The sequence below is a fragment of the Amyelois transitella genome, chromosome 3 (genome assembly GCF_032362555.1).
Source record: "Amyelois transitella isolate CPQ chromosome 3, ilAmyTran1.1, whole genome shotgun sequence".
Taxonomy (NCBI): Eukaryota; Metazoa; Arthropoda; class Insecta; order Lepidoptera; family Pyralidae; genus Amyelois; species Amyelois transitella.
In genome coordinates, this window is record NC_083506.1 from 540,255 (window position 1) to 558,651 (window position 18,397).

At 39.9% G+C, this 18,397-nt stretch overlaps 2 protein-coding genes across 3 annotated transcripts; both read right to left on the reverse strand.

The window, feature by feature from the left end:
• Positions 1–1,543: 1,543 nt before the first annotated feature.
• LOC106133383 (BOS complex subunit NOMO3) lies at positions 1,544–16,693 on the reverse strand. 2 transcript variants are annotated; one of them, XM_060949869.1, is made up of 20 exons: positions 16,525–16,693; positions 15,993–16,379; positions 15,236–15,395; positions 14,777–14,919; positions 14,217–14,325; positions 13,204–13,369; positions 12,375–12,551; positions 11,816–11,897; positions 10,420–10,613; positions 10,117–10,295; positions 9,727–9,882; positions 9,215–9,397; positions 8,718–8,898; positions 8,040–8,242; positions 6,413–6,603; positions 5,289–5,438; positions 4,311–4,416; positions 3,663–3,889; positions 2,661–2,799; positions 1,544–2,068 (listed from the first exon to the last, which is right to left on the reverse strand). In XM_060949869.1, exons 1-20 carry the CDS (start codon positions 16,674–16,676, stop codon positions 1,808–1,810), a joined length of 3,546 nt encoding a protein of 1,181 aa, XP_060805852.1. In that variant the 5' UTR covers positions 16,677–16,693; the 3' UTR covers positions 1,544–1,807. The 2 variants fall into 2 exon arrangements, with proteins under 2 accessions (XP_060805852.1, XP_060805859.1); XM_060949876.1 differs by lacking the exon at positions 5,289–5,438.
• Positions 16,694–17,331: 638 nt separating this feature from the next.
• Positions 17,332–18,363, reverse strand: LOC106133359 (cilia- and flagella-associated protein 20). The gene is made up of 2 exons (XM_013333063.2): positions 17,919–18,363; positions 17,332–17,815 (listed from the first exon to the last, which is right to left on the reverse strand). The coding sequence occupies exons 1-2, from the start codon at positions 18,192–18,194 to the stop codon at positions 17,498–17,500; spliced, it is 594 nt and encodes a 197-aa protein (XP_013188517.1). The 5' UTR covers positions 18,195–18,363; the 3' UTR covers positions 17,332–17,497.
• Positions 18,364–18,397: the final 34 nt, after the last annotated feature.

The window sequence follows — 18,397 nt, forward strand, 5'->3', positions numbered from 1 at the left end:
AAAGCGGGAAAGGCTGCTGGGTGTGATAGAGTGTCGGTCGAGATGCTTAAAGCAGGAAAAGGCGTAGTAGCTAGTCAGTTGTACTGCCTTTTCAATTTGTGTTGGAGAAGCGGCCGAGTACCAAAAGATTGGTGTAAGGCTGTTATCGTGCCACTTTACAAAGGAAAAGGGTCACAGCTGGACTGCAAAAATTATCGTGGTATAAGCCTGCTTAGCGTCGTCGGCAAATTGTATGCTAAGGTATTGATTAATAGAGTCAGGAATGAAACTGATGACAAAATATGGGATGCTCAAGCGGGATTTCGAAAGGGAATGGGATGTACTGATCAGGTCTTTTCCTTGCGGTGCATAGCCGAAAAGTTTTTGGCCAAGAGTCAAAAAGTCTATTGCACATTCGTAGATCTGGAAAAGGCCTATGACAGAGTTGAGAGGAATGAATTGTGGTCAGCACTTTCTATGCATGGGGTGAGCAGTCTCTTAATACGAGCACTGAAATCCTTATATGAGGATTCGAGTGCTTGTGTCAGGATAAACGGAGCGCACACTGAGTGGTTTAAGATTGAGAAAGGCGTTAGGCAAGGATGTGTTGCGTCACCGTGGCTGTTCAACCTATTTATGGATAGCTGTTTGACAGATTTGAAAGAGTCTAAAAGTGGATTAAGGATGAATGAGTTACTCGTCAAATGTCTGCTCTATGCCGACGATCAGGTTATACTGGCGTCATCAGCGGAGGAGTTACAGGAGATGGTAAACTGTATGCATGAAGCTTTAAAAGAGAAAGGAATGAAAGTGAACGTAAGTAAAACTAAAACACTGGTTTTTGAAATGGAGAAAGAAATGACAGCATGTAATATTTTGATTGGAGGAGAAAAAGTGGAGCAAGTGAAAGAGTTTGTATATCTAGGATCAAAGTTTACATCAGATGGCAAGTATGATAGTGATATTGAAAGGAGAGTGAACGCGGGGAACATGGTGAATGGAGCTTTGCATGCCTTTATGAGCAGTCAGAAACTATCCAAAAAGGCTCGACTGGCTGTGCACAGGGGCGTGTTGGTCCCGACATTAATGTATGGGAGTGAAAGTTGGGTATGGCAAAAGAAGCATGAAAGCAGAATAAATGCAGTGGAAATGAGAGCGTTAAGGAGTATGATGGGTGTGAAATTGAGTGACAGGATAAGGAACAGCGTGATAAGGGAATGTTGTGATGTGAAAGAAGATGTAGTTACAGGAATAGAAAAGGGTATGTTAAGATGGTTCGGTCATGTGGAGAGGATGAATGAAAGCAGGTTGACTAAGCAGATATACAAGGAGAGTGTGGAGGGAAAGGTCGGAGTGGGAAGACCTAGACGAACGTATCTTGATCAAATTAAGGACGTCCTGGTAAAGGGTCAGGTCAAAAGTACCCGAAACCGCCGAGCTTGTATGAAGAGAGTTATGAATGTGGACGAAGCGAAAGAAGTATGCAGAGATCGTGGCAAGTGGAAAGAGGTAGTCTCTGCCTACCCCTCCGGGAAAGAGGCGTGATTTTATGTATGTATGTATGTATGTATTTTTCTACAGTTATATACAAAACTAGCTGTCCCGGCAAACGTTGTTTTACCATATAAATAACTATTAACTATGTTTGGTTAAAAAAAAATGTTAAGTGTGGACAACCCTTATCACTAAGGGTTATGAAAAATAGATGTTGGCCGATTCTCAGACCTCAACTCAATATGCTCACAAAATTTCATGAGAATCGGTCAAGCCGTTTCGGAGGAGTACGGAGACAAACATTGTGACACGAGAATTTTATATATAAGATATCTCACTGTTTCTTCTTACTGGATCTCTTGCCGGCGGCGTTGACCGTGGACACTATGTGGTCGATGCTGGCTTTGTCCAGCAGATCCGGTCGCTCGGCGCGCTGTCTCGCGGGGTGGGCGGCGAGGCGCGCCGACAGCGTTCCCGCGAGAATTCCCGCCTGGGAACAGAGGGCGTCCCGCCGGTGGTAGGCGACAGCTAAAGCTATCAGCAAGGGCACCACTAGGAATGAGGTCTGCCGTAACTCTTGCTCAGATAATTTCACCTGAAAGTTAAGAAAAAAATTAATAAATGTTTTTTCAAATTTACTAAAAATTACGAAAAGAAGTCTGTTACTTTGTATATCTTCAGAACTTAAAAGCAGAAGTTTGACATTCAAACTTTGTCCAAATGAGAGATGAACGTATAGCTTTTTTTTATGGAAAAAAATATATTATAGAATGCCTTAAAAAATGTTCTGCAATAAAACAAGAAGCTAATTGCATGATATGATGTAAAACAATAACGAATATATATTAATCCACACTAATAATAAAGAAAAGATTCGTATTTTTGTATGTTTTAACGAATGAACTCAAACAGTCTCATTTGCATCTTTGCGAGTAATATAGACTACTTTTTTCTATAATTTCCCACGAGACCGAAGGTCCGCGCAAGAACTAGTGATTTTATAAAAGGTAACTTTTGTTCTTCTCTCTAACTTTATTGTATCTACAGAAATACTGCACCGATTATGAAAATTCTTTCACCGTTAAGAGGAACATTATCTGCGGATGTTATAGCCTATGTATGTACCACAGACAAAGCCGTGGCAGGCTGCTAGTAAGGAATAACAATAAAACGTAGCAATCTCTTACCTTAGGAGCGAACTCGATATCAAAACTCTTGAATTTACCATCTGATACGAAATAATGTACTTCGTCGCTATAAACATGCGTCGCTTTGGACAAAGTGGACTCTAATTGTAACACATAAGTCTTATTATCCGCCGGCAACCTGCAAAGAAAGAAATATCTTTAATAAAAGTTAAACACTTTCACTTGCAGGGTATGATAAGAAACGTGCCGTGTGGTTCCCGGCACTAATAAAAAAAAAATAGGACCACTCCATTTCTTTCCCATAGATGTCGTAAAAGGCGACTAAGGGATAGGCTTACAAACTTGGGATTCTTTTTTAAGGCGATGGGCTAGCAACCTGTCACTATTTGAATCTCAATTCCTATCATTAAGCCAAATAGCTGAACGTGGCCATTCAGTCTTTTCAAGACTGTTGGCTCTGTCTACCCCGCAAGGGTTATAGACGTGACCATATATGTATGTATGATGAGAAACGAACTTTCTCTCATTGTCCTGGTGCTTAGATGTTTATGTATATAATTATTTATTATAAAAAATATGTATAGTATCGTTGAATAAGAATCTCGTAACACAAGTATCGAACTTACTTCGAGGCTAATTCAATCTGTGTAGTGTGTCCCGTATATATTTATTAGTAGCACCTACACATTTGATCCTAATAGATTAGTAAGTAATGCCACTCTTGGAAGGTTTAACCTTTAACTTTCCTACCTTCCTCTCCTAATCTAATCTATCCTCTTCATAATATTTGCAAAATTGTAATAATAAACTAATCGCTCCTATATTTATTAGTTCGTATTTTTTTTGTCATTTAAATATATAAGTCATATTACCTCGGCAGGACTTACATTAATGCCAGGTTCAACAACTGGTTATAACCGGTCGGATCCAGTTATAGCGAGTTTATATGTATATTGGCGCGTTTGGTATAGCTGGGTTCGCTAGGGCCAATCTAAGGGTTTTGTACCTTATTTTTATCAAAATTAAAGTTCAATATCTTACCTGGGCAGGACATACATCAGTCCTGGGTTCAACAACTGGTTATAACCGGTCGGATCCAGTTTCGTCGAGTATATGGGCGTGTTTGGTGTAGATTCGGCGGCTAGGGTCAATCTTAAGGTCTTGTAGTGTTCTATATTGGGCGCATGGACCAGTACGTTGACATCAGTCAGCTGCTGAGGTTGGATGACGATGATCTTCACGTTCACAATGTCCTTGTTGTCTTTCACCTGAAAACGGAGATAAATTTCGACACGTACACACATATGTACATACATATTTTTTAAAATTGAAACTTTATACACGTAAAATGTGCAACAGGTGGACTTAATGTTATGTTATGTCATATATGTGGTTCTCTCTCACCATCTTTTTTCCCCTGGATGACGTAAAAGGCGACTAAAGGATAGATGAGATTCTTCATGTAGGCGATGGCAACTTATCACTATTTGAATCTCGATTCAAACATAAAGCCATACAGCTGAACGTGACTGAAACGCCACCTACACAAATTAAATAAAAAAAGTCCAGTTAGCCAAATAGCTGAACGTGGCCATTCAGTCTTTTCAAGACTGTTGGCTCTGTCTACCCCGCAAGGGATATAGACGTGACCCAGGCCGTATGTAGGCCCAGTTTTTAGAGATTACCCACCTCTAACGAAGCAGGTGCTTTGACCAGTCTCAAACCGGCTAACTCTGGATTAGTAGACTCTTTAAGCTCGATTTTATACACGCATCCTGGTAGGAGACCTCGGATTCTGAAACCAATGTAACAGTTGTGTAAGAATTACAGTTAAAATATATGAGACTAAGTGGATTAATCACAAAGATTGGCTTAGCTTCAAAGTAACATGTGTCATGTGGAACTAACTATACAATTGTTGATATATGATTTCGAAAATTGTAACAAATTATAATTAATATTTTTAACGTCTAAGAGTATCAATAAAACATCATTCTCAACATCACGACCAGTGGGGGTAGCAAAGACCGCGCGACGCCGTTTTTATCGCGCTAAAAACTGTCGCTGTTTGTAATGTCGTGAAACGGGACAGCGATAGTTTATCGCGCGATCAAATCGTAGATACACATTACAGCAACTGAAGGCTGGTTCTACATGAAAAGTCACCTTTGGAATCCATTAATTTAATAAGTACCTATAAAAGTTAATCCTGTCCCTGCTTATTTCAACTTATTTTTACAGAAAACATCTTATATTACAAATGCGAAAGTAATGTTTGTTTGTTACCTCTTCACGCGTTATCTATGGAACTAATAGAATAGAAAAGATTTATTTTCAAAATTGGATACAAGGTATCACTTAATGACGTCACATCACTTAAATCTAATTATATAACCTACTACCGCTTCCAAAGCGCATGTGTAAAGGAAGCAGAACAAACTACACTGCGACATTAATCTTTTTTTATAATTTGCATAAGAGTCTGGATAAGAACATTGGGCTATAAACCCGGCGACGATTCGCGTATCATTTACCACGGGTCCAGCAGGACCGGGAACCGACCCCAGGCCACACGGTTCACAGGCGAGAACGAAGCCGCTGCGCCAAACACGCCGCCCGTGGTGGCCGTGAAAACAGCGTAGACTATACACGAGTGAGTAGAGTTACCTGAAGCCGCCGGCGGCGTCGCTAGTGGCGTCCTGCGCGGGGCAGGGCGCGGCGGGCGGCGCGGGCGTGGCGGCCAGCGCGGCGCCCGCCACGCCCGCGCGCCCCAGCCACGACACCGTGCCGACGCACGACCACGCCACGCGCCGGCCCCTGGGAATTAATAAATATATATATATATATATATATATATATATATATATATATATATATATATATATATATATATAGGTGCCGGGAACCACACGGCACCAAAACAAAAAAAGAATAGGACCACTCCATCTCTTTCCCATGGATGTCGTAGAAGGCGACTAAGGGAGAGGTTTATAAAATTGCGATCCTATTTTTAAGCGATGGGCTAGCAACCTATCACTATTTGAATCTCAATGCCATCATTAAGCCGAGCAGCTGAACGTGGCCAATCTGTCTTTTCGGGACTATTGGCTCTGTCTACCCCGTAAGGGATATAGACGTGACTATATGTATGTATGTATAAAACGAAATCTATCAATTTTCGTAAAAACAATAAAAAAAAATTATGCTCCTTTTAAGAAGGCGCTTGCAAACAATCAGAATAAATTGCATATATACTCGTACGTGAAATACCTCAAGAATTGAAATATGATTAAGTAGACATAAATGCTAGAATTTAATCAACGAAGGCGCTTAAAACATCCGCTAACTTGATTAATAACTATAAATGCGAAAGTAACTCTGTATGTCTGTTACGCTTTCACGCCTAAACCACTTAACCGATTTTGATGAATTTTGATACAAAGATAGAGTTGACCCTGAGGAAGAACATATGCCTTTTAATGCGTAGAGACGGACAACAGTTAGTATATGATAAATGGTGGATCCCGGCAGCAATAAAAAAATAAAAGGACCACACCATCTCATTCCCATGGATGTCGTAAAAAGCGACTAAAGCTTGTAAACTTGGGATTGTTCTCTTAGGCGATGGGCTAGCAATCTATAATAGAATCTCAATTCTATCATTAAGCCAAACAGCCGAACGCGGCCTATCAGTCTCTTCAAGACCGTTAGCTCTGTCCACCCCCTAAGGGATATAGACATGATCAAACATAGGTATGTATGTACGATAAAACTTCATCACAAAAACTCACTTCAGCGTGAGCTTCTGGTTCTGCCCGTCGGCGACCTTCAGCACCTGATGCTGGGGATTGAACCTGTACTCTTTGGCGTGGGGCTTGATGTAGTAATCGGCCGGCTGCAGCGCCGTGAAGCGGGCGCGGCCGTCCTCGCCCGCCGCCAGCACGCGCCGGTACGTGCCGCCGCTGACTGACACCGGGGCTCCCTGGGGAACGATAGATGCTAAATGCTAATATATTTAAACGAGCAATTCTTGTATATATATAATCAGGATCTCGGAAACGGCTCCAACGATTTTCATAAAAGTTACAGATTAGGGGCTTTTCGGCTCATGGAATCGATTTATCAAGGTCGTAGAGTTCGAGAAAAGCTCGGTTCCCAAGATATAAAAACATTTAAAAACCCGCGTTTTAAGAAACTATATCAGCGCCATCTATAACGCCATTGCAAAACTTGACGAATATTAAAACACGTTCTACCAAAAACAAAAAACCGAGCAAAGCTCGGTCAACCAGGTGCTTTAATTAAATAAACAACTTGACTAAGAGGATATACAAGGAGAGTATGAAGGGAAAGGTCGGAGTGGGAAGGCCTAGACGAACGTATCTTGATCAAATTAAGAACGTCCTGGCAAAGGGTCAGGTCAAAAGTACCCGAAACCGCCGAGCTTGCATGAAGAGAGTTATGAATGTGGATGAAGCGAAGGAAGTATGCAGAAATCGTGGCAAGTGGTAAGATGTAGTCTCTGCCTACTCCTCCGGAAAAAGGCGTGATTTTATGTATGTATGTTAAGAATTAGTGCTAAATAGAATAAAGTTATGCTAGGCGATTATTAGATCAAGATCCTTTAAATCCTCTAGTCAAAATCTCTAAAAAAATATCTTTGCAGTATTAAATACAGATAAAAAGAATAGGACCACACCATCTCTTTCCAGCGGTTGTCATAAAAGGCGACTAAGGGTAAAGCTTATAAACTTGGAATTCTTCTTTCATGCGATGAGCTAGCAACCTGTCACTACTTGAATCTCAATTCTATCATTAAGCCAAACAGCTGAAAGTGGCATATCAGTTTCTTCAAGACAAGAGTCTATATGTATGTGTATGTACGTATAAATATATAAAATAGCAGCAACTAAGCAAAAAATAAATTTATAGGAAAAAGATGTTCGTCTAGGCCTTCTTACTTCTACCTTTTCGTACGCATTCATTATATATACTTACTATCCATCCCGGAAAACGTTTTCTTGCCATATTATAATATTTTTAAAGTAATTTCTAGTTAAAAAAAATGTTAAGGGTGGACAACCCTACGACAGCATAGATGTTGACCGATTCTCAGACCTACTTAGTATGCTTACAAAACATGAGAATCGGTCAAGCCGCTTCGGAGGAGTAGCACGGGAACGAACATTGTGACACAAGAATTTTATATATTCAAAAAATTCAAAATTCAAAAATTTTTATTCATTACTATAGGATACTTCATAACGCTTAATAATTGTCAAAACGTATGGTTTAACAACATTGGTTGACGTCAAACAAATTACTTTCAACTAAGTTTACTGCCGCTTCCAAGGCGTAAGTGCAGAAGAAGCGGTAACAAACTGCACTGCAGCATTTTCTACTACATATCTAAGATACCTGCAACGGAGCCCCATCAGCCTCGTCCAGCAGCTCCACAGTGATCTCGGCCAGCTTGTGCGCCCGGATGTCGCCGCGCTCGTCGGGCTCGCTGAACACGTAGGACTCCTTCTCAGCGGTGATGGTGTATTTCTTTGACGCGTCCAACGGTCCGAAGCGGTAGGTGCCGTCGGATGTCGTCGTTTGGACGAGTTTGAAGTCGTCTGCGGGAAAGGGAGTCTATCATACATACATATGTACATATGTCTGATGTCGTCGTTTGGACGAGTTTGAAGTCGTCTGCGGGGAAAGGGAGTCTATCATACATACAAGACTTTATCCTTTGTTGGGTTGACAGAGCCAACAGTCTTGAAAAGACTGATAGGCTACATTCAGCTGTATGTCATATAAATGAATGATAATGGATAAATTGCACAGATTGAGTAAGCCCTGAAGAAGTAAGTTCGAAACTTATCTTACGAGCTGCAAGCCCAACGATGTTAAATTTTATAATAAATACTTATATCTACAAATAAAATCCAAGCAATCAAATCAGAAAAATATCCTTTCCCGGCCGGGATTCGAACCCGGGACCTCCGGTGTCACAGACGAGCGTACTACCGCTGCGCCACAGAAGCCGTCAATGCACTGGACAAATTTGCGCATGCCATGCTACCGGTGATTGGCGAGGTGACTGACCGCTGGCGAGCGTGAGCGTGGCGCCGGGCACGGGCGGCAGCAGGCGGCCGCGCAGCGTGCGCGCGCGCACGGCCCGCAGCAGCGCGGCGCCGGGCTGGCAGTCGCGCGCGCCCCGCAGCTGCGCCGGCGCGCCCTCCATCAGCAGGCTGGACGAAACAGCGTGCACGGTGCCCACTTCGCCCTGCACACATATTCGAACATATTTAAGGTGCGCTAGATGAATGTGTCTATTCTTTAAGTCAACTTTAGCTGCATCCGTGAGAAAGACATGGATTGGACATATTCGAAAGTGCAAAAACAACAACACGCTTTATTTCTTTACACAGGTTTAATTTAAATAAATTTATTTTCTAAAAAAGATGCAAGGTATCGCTTAATAACACCAACACAACTAAAGTACAAATTCTTCTACACAAGCGCACGTGTAGAAGAAATGGCGGAACAAACTACACTGCATCACGTACAACGGCTACATAAGAAATAAAAAGTCCACTCACATCAGCCATATACAATGTATGTTCATACACGTATCCGCCAGTGGGCATGGGTTTGGGTTCCAAGGGTCCCACGTCGGTGGTGCCCGCGGCGTCCATGGTGACCCTCAGCTTCAGATCCTGGGCCGGCTCCGGCGACGTCACCCGTACCACGACCGCGTGCGAAACGGCCTCGAAGTGAATCGTCTGGAACAAACATGTTTTGATGATACAATAATAATATTGTGCCGTGTGGTTACCGGCACCAATACAAAAAAGAATAGGATCAATACAAAAAAGAATAGGACCACTACATCTCTTTCCCATGGATGTCGTAAAATGCGACTAAAGGATAAGCTTACTTGGGATTCTTTTTTAGGCGATGAGATAGCAACCTGTCACTATTTGAATCTCAATTCCATCATTAAGCTAAATAGCTGAACGTGGCCATTCAGTAATTCAAGACTGTTGGCTCTGTCTACCCCACAAGGGATATACACGTGACCATATTATATGTATAGATTTGTCAATCTCACCTCAGCATCAGCGGTGTCGGCGTAGATGCTGGCGGGCCGGAAGCGGTGGCAGCCGCGCGGCGTCAGCTGGTAGCGGCCCGCCTCGCGCACGCACTGCTGGCTAGAGCCCCGCGGGATGGACAGAGACCCGGATGATTTAGACGATTTGTAGTCCACCTGCCGATACATGATAGGTAGGTTTGTAGGAATGTTATAAAGAGTAAAGACCTAGAACGCTTCCTTGGGGAACTCCAGCTAAATAATATTGAGATGGACCTAGAACACGTCCTTGGGTGACCCCAATCTATATCACACGTCTTTAACATTACCTGAATATCGTAAACCACAAGAGATGTGATGAGAGACCCGAAACTTAATCATCTCTTAAGTCCTACAATTTCAAAAAATTACCTGTACATCATGAGAGCTATGGAACTTAAGCACATATCCAGTATGAACGAAATCAGGTACAGTGGCGTGTTGTTGAGTTAGCACCACGTTGTGAGTGGAGTCTTGCCAACAGAGCCTGTCGTGAGGCACTGAGATTTCCACACTGCCCGGTAGGACGTCAACGAATTTGTATTTGCCGTCTGTGAAATAAAAAAAGAAATAATAAAAAAGGGAGGGGTGCAACCGGGAACACGCAGAAATGAGAGAGAATAAAATAAAAAGAAATTTAATCTAACCTTAAGTCAGAAATTGTTTTTGACTCACCTTTAGCGTTCAAAGTGAGTGGTTTTCCGACGTACCCGCCGTCTGCCGACAGAGGGCGCAGCGTGACGGTGAGGAGGTCGCACAGAGCAGACGAACACACAATCCTGCCTGTGAGCTCCCCCTTGAGTTGGGAGAAAGATATGTCTTCTATGGCAGAGTCTTTGACTAGCAACTTATGGGAGAGTGGGTAGAATCTGTGGGAGGAAATATTGCTCATAAACTAAAGTCAGAACTAAATACAATGACTGTATGGGCTTATCATACCCTTGCGTAATTTATCCCTTACTGATATCTTAAATGCGAAAGTCTGTCTGTTCCGCTTTTACAGCTAAACCGCTGTACCGATTCGAATGAAATTTGGTATGCATATAGTTAAAAACCCGCGTTTGAAGGATACTTTTATTTTTCAAAAACCAACCCCAAAAATACAAAAATGGAAGGTGAAAGTTTGTATGAAAATCAATAATCCTACTCATGAGAAAGTCGGGGTGGGCTAGCAACCTGTCACTATTTGAATTTCAATTCTATCATTAAGCCGAACAGCTGAACGTGGCGAATCAGTCTTTTGAAGACAGTTGGCTCTGTCTACCCCGCAAGGGATATAGACAAGATAATATGTATCTATCAAATTTCAGCAGTTCCGCATTTCTCCACATGCAATGTCCCCAATGGTAATAACAGCCCATAATATGTTTGTCGGAAAACACTTTTATCATGGCGTTAATTGCGCCAAATTCGTTATCACAATACATTATATAATTTGCCACCAAAGGGAAGATCTCCCGCCAGGCTGGTGTGACGCCTGGGGAACCGCGCGACACACGATGTTGTGTCGGAGGTTGTATATACATATGCTCCAATCCGTGAAATCTTTGCTTGCGCGATTTAGGTATTTCGCTGTTTTTGACTGATAGCGTCGCGTTATTTTATTTTTGTGACGTATGGCGTAGACATGTCGCCACAGTACATACATTTACAAATTAGTTGGGTTACACTAAATTCAGGGACCACGGGTAAAATAATACCCGTGGTACCCTCCAGGGACTATCACTGGGACCATTGACATTAGAGGGTGTAGGCAACCTTCTTGGTATACGCCATAGCAACGGTTGCCATGATGTTGTTTGTTAGAGAGATGTCAAAAATAATTTTTATTGTTAGATGTTCTTAATTTTATGTTGAATAATACATACATACATACAAACATAAAATCACGCCTCTTTCCCGGAGGGGTAGGCAGAGACTACCTCTTTCCACTTGCCGCGATCTCTTTCCCGTTGAATAATATAGTGATTTTTAATTGAATTATTTCTCTCCTCTTTTCTCCTTCTATCTTCTGTAGGAATAAACAACTTTTATAACTATACTTCCTACAGAGGGTACATTCAACACTCACTGCAGTCCATCTCTCTGTTCTTGCTCGCTCACGACCACTTGCGCTATGTACGCACCGGCTGACAGGAAGATACACCATTTACCTGTTAAAAAATATATACACTTTATCAATTACTAGCTGTGCCCGCGACTTCGTCCGCCGTGGAATAGTTATTTTGGGCACCATTGGAGCTCTCATGGATGAATAATTTTCCCCGTTTTTTTTTCACATTTTCCATTATTTCTTCGCTCCTAATAGTTGCAGCGTGATATTATATAGACACAAAACAAAAATAAGTTTTCAATTTGAACTAGTAGTTCCTGAGATTAGCGCGTTCAAACAAACTAACTCTTCAGTTTTATAATATTAGTATAGATAAATTTAAAAACAGCAAAGTATGATGTAGACTCTATCTATACCTCCGGGAAAAAGGCGTGATTTTATGTATCTATGAATGTAAAAAAAGCAAGTATACATACGGAAATAAAAGTTGACATTCTTGATATGTGTATGGTAAAATGGGATAGCAATTTATTAATCATAAAAAGATGAAGTCACGAAACAATACATCAAATCTTACCATCATCCCCAGGCGTGATGGGTATGACCTTATTTCTCTTGGTGTCAGTAATGCTCACGCCCCGCGCCTGTGCGGGGGTGACAGAGCCGCACACGCGCCACTTGGACTCCGCGTCGCCCGCCACGCGGATGCGGCCCGCTTGAGTCACCGACAGTTGCGTGTCGTGTGTTGAAGTTTCTGTTGTAAAATAATAAATTATGGATACATCTCTTAGATAAAGTTTTATTTTAATGAAAACAAGCAACTTTTGTTATAAAACCACACATTAAAATCAAGAGAAAATTTTCAAAATTGGATCCAATCTTGAAAAATGAAAAAGCCACTCTTTGCCATGGATGTCGTAAAAAGCGACTAAGGGATAGGCTCACAAGCTTCGCATTAAGCCGTTATTATCGCGCGAAAAGCTATCGCTGTCTCATTTCACGTCATAATAAAAAACCAAACCTTCCAAAGCGTCAGTGCAGAAGAAGCGGTAACAAACTGCACTGCAGCATATTATTATATTATACATTACAACTCTACGTATGTTTTACAAGAAATAACTGTTCAAAAAAATGTAAATTACCAGTGCCGTGTGGTTCCCGGCACCATTACAAAAAAGAATAGGACCACACCACTCTTTGCCATGGATGTCGTAAAAAGCGACTAAGGGATAGGCTCACAAGCTTGGGATTCTTCTTTTAGGCGATGGGCTAGCAACCTGTCACTATTTGAATCTCAATTCTATCATTAAGCCAAATAGCTGAACGTGGCCATTCAGTCTTCTCAAGACTGTTGACTCTGCCTACCCCGCAAGGGATATAGACGTGACCATATGTATGTAACTGACCATGTTGTAATCTCATCGCGTAAGTCCCAGGCTGTAGATTGGTCAATGTGAACTTTCCATCAGCATCTGTCTTGGCGACCGCCCGCCCGTCCAGTAGCACTTGGGCTCCGCTCACGTCCGCACCCACTGCGGAGCGCGCAGAGCTCGCCAGGGTGAAACCTGTTATCTATAACAGAACAATATGTATGTAACAGTTATCTAAGAAAATAATGTGTGTGTGAATAAAAATTATATTTTAAAAAAAAATCTCCAAATCTATTTCACAGCATATAAGTGTCCTTACATACTGTCTGCAGTGACTTACCTATACTGTGAAACTATGTATAGAAATATCACAGGAAAATAACAAGAACCGCAAGTTTATACAGTTCCCAAGAGATTAATTATATTTTGTAGCATTCTAAACGAGAGATGAATTGTTTTATCTTACGTCCAAAATTTCGCATATTGAAAAATACACGGTCTACTGATGTTTAGCTCATTCATTCATGTAATTGCGGGGCTTGCGGCATAAAAGACTGATAGGCCACGTTAAACTGTTCAAATAGTACCAGGTTGCTAGCCCATCGCCTTAAAGAAGAATCTCAAGTTTATAAGCCTATCCCTTAGTCGCCTTTTACGACATCCATAGGAAACAGATGGAGTGGCCCTATTCTTTTTATATTGATGCCGTGTGGTTCCCGGCACCAATATAAAATAGAATGTTTATCGCTCCATAGCGATAATGGCGGAGGAGATGAAAGAGAAGGAACACGTCACTCATTCAACCAATCAGAGCGCACATGTCGTTTGGTAATTGCTTACTTATTATTTTACGAGTGAGTTCGCTAAGTTTATCAATTTACGGAAATGTGGACGTAAAATAAAACAGATCATCTCCTCCTACGAAATTTTAAAAACTTCCTAGGAAAATTATAAACGTACGATTCTTGTTGTTTTCCCGTGACATACTTATATTCCGGTGACGCAATGCCAAACGTTCTACATAAAGGAGGCTTCCAAATGGTCATTACCTCGAAGGCGTTCTTGATATAAATGCTATCATGAAGCACGGTGAACGGCACTTGTTCTGGCTTCATGATATATGTCACTTGTCCTGGTGGCGTCGGGAGTACCATGAGTCTGAAAATAAAGAAATCTTACTACGTACATTCATATAGTAACGTTTCTATCCTGTGTTCAAAAGACTGAAAGGCCATGTTAAGTTGTATGGCTTAATGATGGAATTGATATTCAAACAGCGACAGGTTGCTAACCCATCACCTAAAAAAGAAATCTTTAGTTTAAAAGCCTATACCTCAGTCGTTATTTTATGGTTCTATCTTTTATAGTATAGGCAGCGTATGTAAAATAAGTAATTTTTCTGGTTGATTTTTTACACTTTGTGTCCAAAAACCCAAATATCATGCGGAAACTCTATCTTTTAAAAAAATAAAATATAGCCTATGTTAAGAAATTTAAAAAACAATCCAGTAGTTTTTGAGCCTATTCATTATAATCAAACAAACATAAAAACAAAATTTTCCACTTTATAATAAAATATAAGTGTAGACAATAGTTACAATTAACTTACTTGTACTCTCCAGCAGGTACTAAACCAAAGGTGAATTCCCCATTGGAATCTGTGATAGTGTGGCATATCGGAGAGTCCTTAGAGTCCGGTAATCCTTGTAACATCGCTGTGTTGCAGCCCTCCACTCGGAACTTGGGACTTGCCTTGGAACAAGTAAAAACAAACAAATTTTTGAAACATTTCAAGTTAGGTTATGATTCAGACGATTCATTTAATCAAGCAGGCATTGTAAAATAGGTCAATCGCCAATTTATTGAGCCAATGTAATGTCTACAGCTAAATTTATTCAAAGATTTTGTACAATATTTATGTTGCTTGACTTTAAATTAATTCAGGAATCATCATTTTACTCCAAAACTTTATTTTTAGGATAACTATTTGTAAATTCAAAGTTTCTATAATACTTTAATTGAATACATAAAACATGCACAAATTAAAAAAAAAAATCTTCATTCACACCTCTTTAGAATACAAAAGAACGTAGACTCCACCAATAGCAGAGCCGAATGCGGTGACGGAGCCCCTCACATCGTAACCTTTGACGGCCAGCACGCCCACAGGCAGGGCCGTGTTACCTTCCTTGACCTGCACTACAGCTTGGGAAGGATCTAACTTCCACCTATTTAAAAAAAATATTGCCAATTTTAGGGATAGGGCTAGAAAGTGATTTTATTAACTTTTCATGATACAAGCTCATTTAACTATAACTTTCTCTCTCCCGCAGGGCTGGCATACACGCGCGACGACGCTCTTATCGCGGGATAAAATATTGTTGTCCTGTTTCACGTCATATTAAAAAAAGAAACAGCGATAATTTTTCACAAAACTAAAACTGCATCATGTGTGCTATTCAAAGCCTGCTGGATTGACTAGTTGTCGACCTGATTACAAAAAGAGGACTAATCTCAACTATTAAATTATTTTACACAGTATGTATAATTATTAATAACTAATATTTTAAATTATTTTCATTAATCAATCATCAAATTCTTTTGGAGTTCATTTATATTCAGGCTGGATAATCTTCCTTTGTTAATCAAATATAGGATATAGGGCTCCTTCAAGTCTTTCCACTGTTTATTTTTAGGGCAGTAAGTGCCCATTAAATGCCTGCCACCTTTCTGATGTCATCATTCCATCATATGTGACCTTTCTCTAAGTCACTTTTGATCCCATGATTCTGCATTCAGAATTCAATTAATAAAAAGCTACAAACCTTGGATGAGAAGCCTTTACAGTATATTTTCCCGGAATAATTGGGGTAAAATGGAAGTCCCCACCAACTGATGTTACGGTGTCCCTCACTTCTCCCTTATTATCTACCAACTGCACTGAAATACCCGCCGGGCCCTTCTGTTGACCAGCTGTGATCACCTTTCCGGTAATTCCAAATCCATTGAATGAAAAATTAATATCTTGGCTTGTTGAACATTGATCAGTAACTCCGTCTATTGTCAGCTCCACTTGGGAAGGTTCGAAACTCCATCCAGCGGGAGGATGGACCTTTAAGATGTATTCTCCTTTCTCGTAAAGTGGCAAGAAGTAATACCCATTATTTGGGGCACATTCAGTCTTCTCTTTCAAAATTCCTGATTTGGTGTAACTAAAAAGATAGGATTTTTTTTCATTTACCGAATTAATACTTATATAATTGAAAAATATGAATTTATTACATAATAAAACCTATAATTAAAAATATCTCAATTATTTAAATGAAAATCTAATTAGTACTTTTGAGGTTAACTTACAGTCCGATTTCAATTTTAGAGAAATCCAAGCTAACATGGCTTTTCACAAATCCTCCACATCCTAAAATATCATTTCCATTGCATTGCGATAGCAAGAATATTGAAATAATAAATAAAATTATTTTAAAATCGTAAGCAAAGTCCACAGCCATTTTTCAAAAGTAGTACTAGTGATGTGACTGACAGCTAATCTATCGCACGAAATTTTAGTGATGTGTTGTATTGATATCAATTATTGTCAATATTATATTTAAATAATATGATAATATGATTTTTATTTTCGTTGCGTTGCGCTATAAAATGAAATATTAGCAGAAAAAATGAGGCTGTGTTTTTAGGTTTCTAAATCCATCAAGGGCACCCAGTCTATAATCGGGTAATAAAATAGAGAGTGAAGGAGACATTATACCTTAACCCCGTTCGTGAAAGAGAATTTAGCAGGAGATTGGTTAATTTAATGTAACTTACTTCTAGGCAGTGAAATTTTAAAAGAGCATAATAGCACAACATGTTTGAAATGCTGTGCTATGTTGCTGCACAACTACCCACTACACAAACAAACTCTAAGCTTTTCTTCCTACGTTGTTTGTTAAAAGCATCTAAAAGAATGACTGAAATAAACTTGGGATGCTTTTTTTTGAAAGATTGACTAAGACTGATAGCTCTGCCTACCACGAAAGTGAAAAAGACGAGAAGAAGATTGTGACAATTCCTTATTTGTTAATGCAGGCTGTAAAAATAATATCAGTTTTGCAAATATGTACTGAAAACTAAAACAGATTCCTAATTTATATTAAAACAAATTGATTCATAACGTAAGTGCTTTTATTAATTTATTAAAATTGTACAGTAATAAATAAAATGTACAAAAGTATGTAAGGGTGGTAAGAAACCATACATTATAAAATATGAAAAAAATAGGCTTATTATTACAATTCACTAAATTAAAAACCCATTGCATTACAGAGGATTTTTATGTAGCTACTGCTGTTTTAGCCTTGTTCTGTATTGGAAGGAAAAGTTTGAATTCTGCTGGCAATTCATCCTCAGAATACAATCGGTCGGAGAAGTAAACTCTTCTTATTCGGCAGTTAGCATGAATTTGGACCCTCAACGTCTCAACATAGTTGGTGCCATAAGCCCTACGAGTGAAATCAGCCAAATTAAATTGAATTTGGTTCCAACCCTCATCTAGTCTCATTGGCATTGTGCAGATAAAGGGTTTAACCCTTGTAGTTGATTGATAGTTACTGGCTCTAAACCTCCTTCGAACATTTTTGTCATCCAATACCTGTAAACAAATATTGGAGGTTAGAATAAAATATTATATTCATATTTAGGCCGTAGATAAAAAGTAAAATGTATATTAAATAGTATTATCAAGTATGCTTTACCTGAACTTCAAAAGTGAAGTATTTCTTCAGATTCTTTATGATCATAACCAGGAAAGGTAGCTTGATACCGAGTGTTTTCTTCGGGTCGGCGGGGCAAGTAATGTACGTTGTGCTGACATTTGTTCCAACAATCTCAAGCACCAGGCTTTGAATATCGTTGTCTGTAATCCTTTTTATGTGCCCATTTCGTACCTTTTTGTCCCAAATCTGTAGCGGCTTACTGCCTATACTGTAAAGAATGGACAGGAAACCGGACTGAAATGTGTTCTTAAACATTTTCTAAACAGTCGTCCCGTAACTATAAGATACCCTTACATTTAACACACAATTATCTAGAATTGTTTAATCGATAAAAAATATAGTTTCTAGGTCGCATTGCAACTTAGCGGTGTGACAGTAAACACGAAAATTTTGAACACGGCCATTGGCCATGCTTTTGTTATCAATGACGTTACCATAGTAACAGAAAAAAATATGTG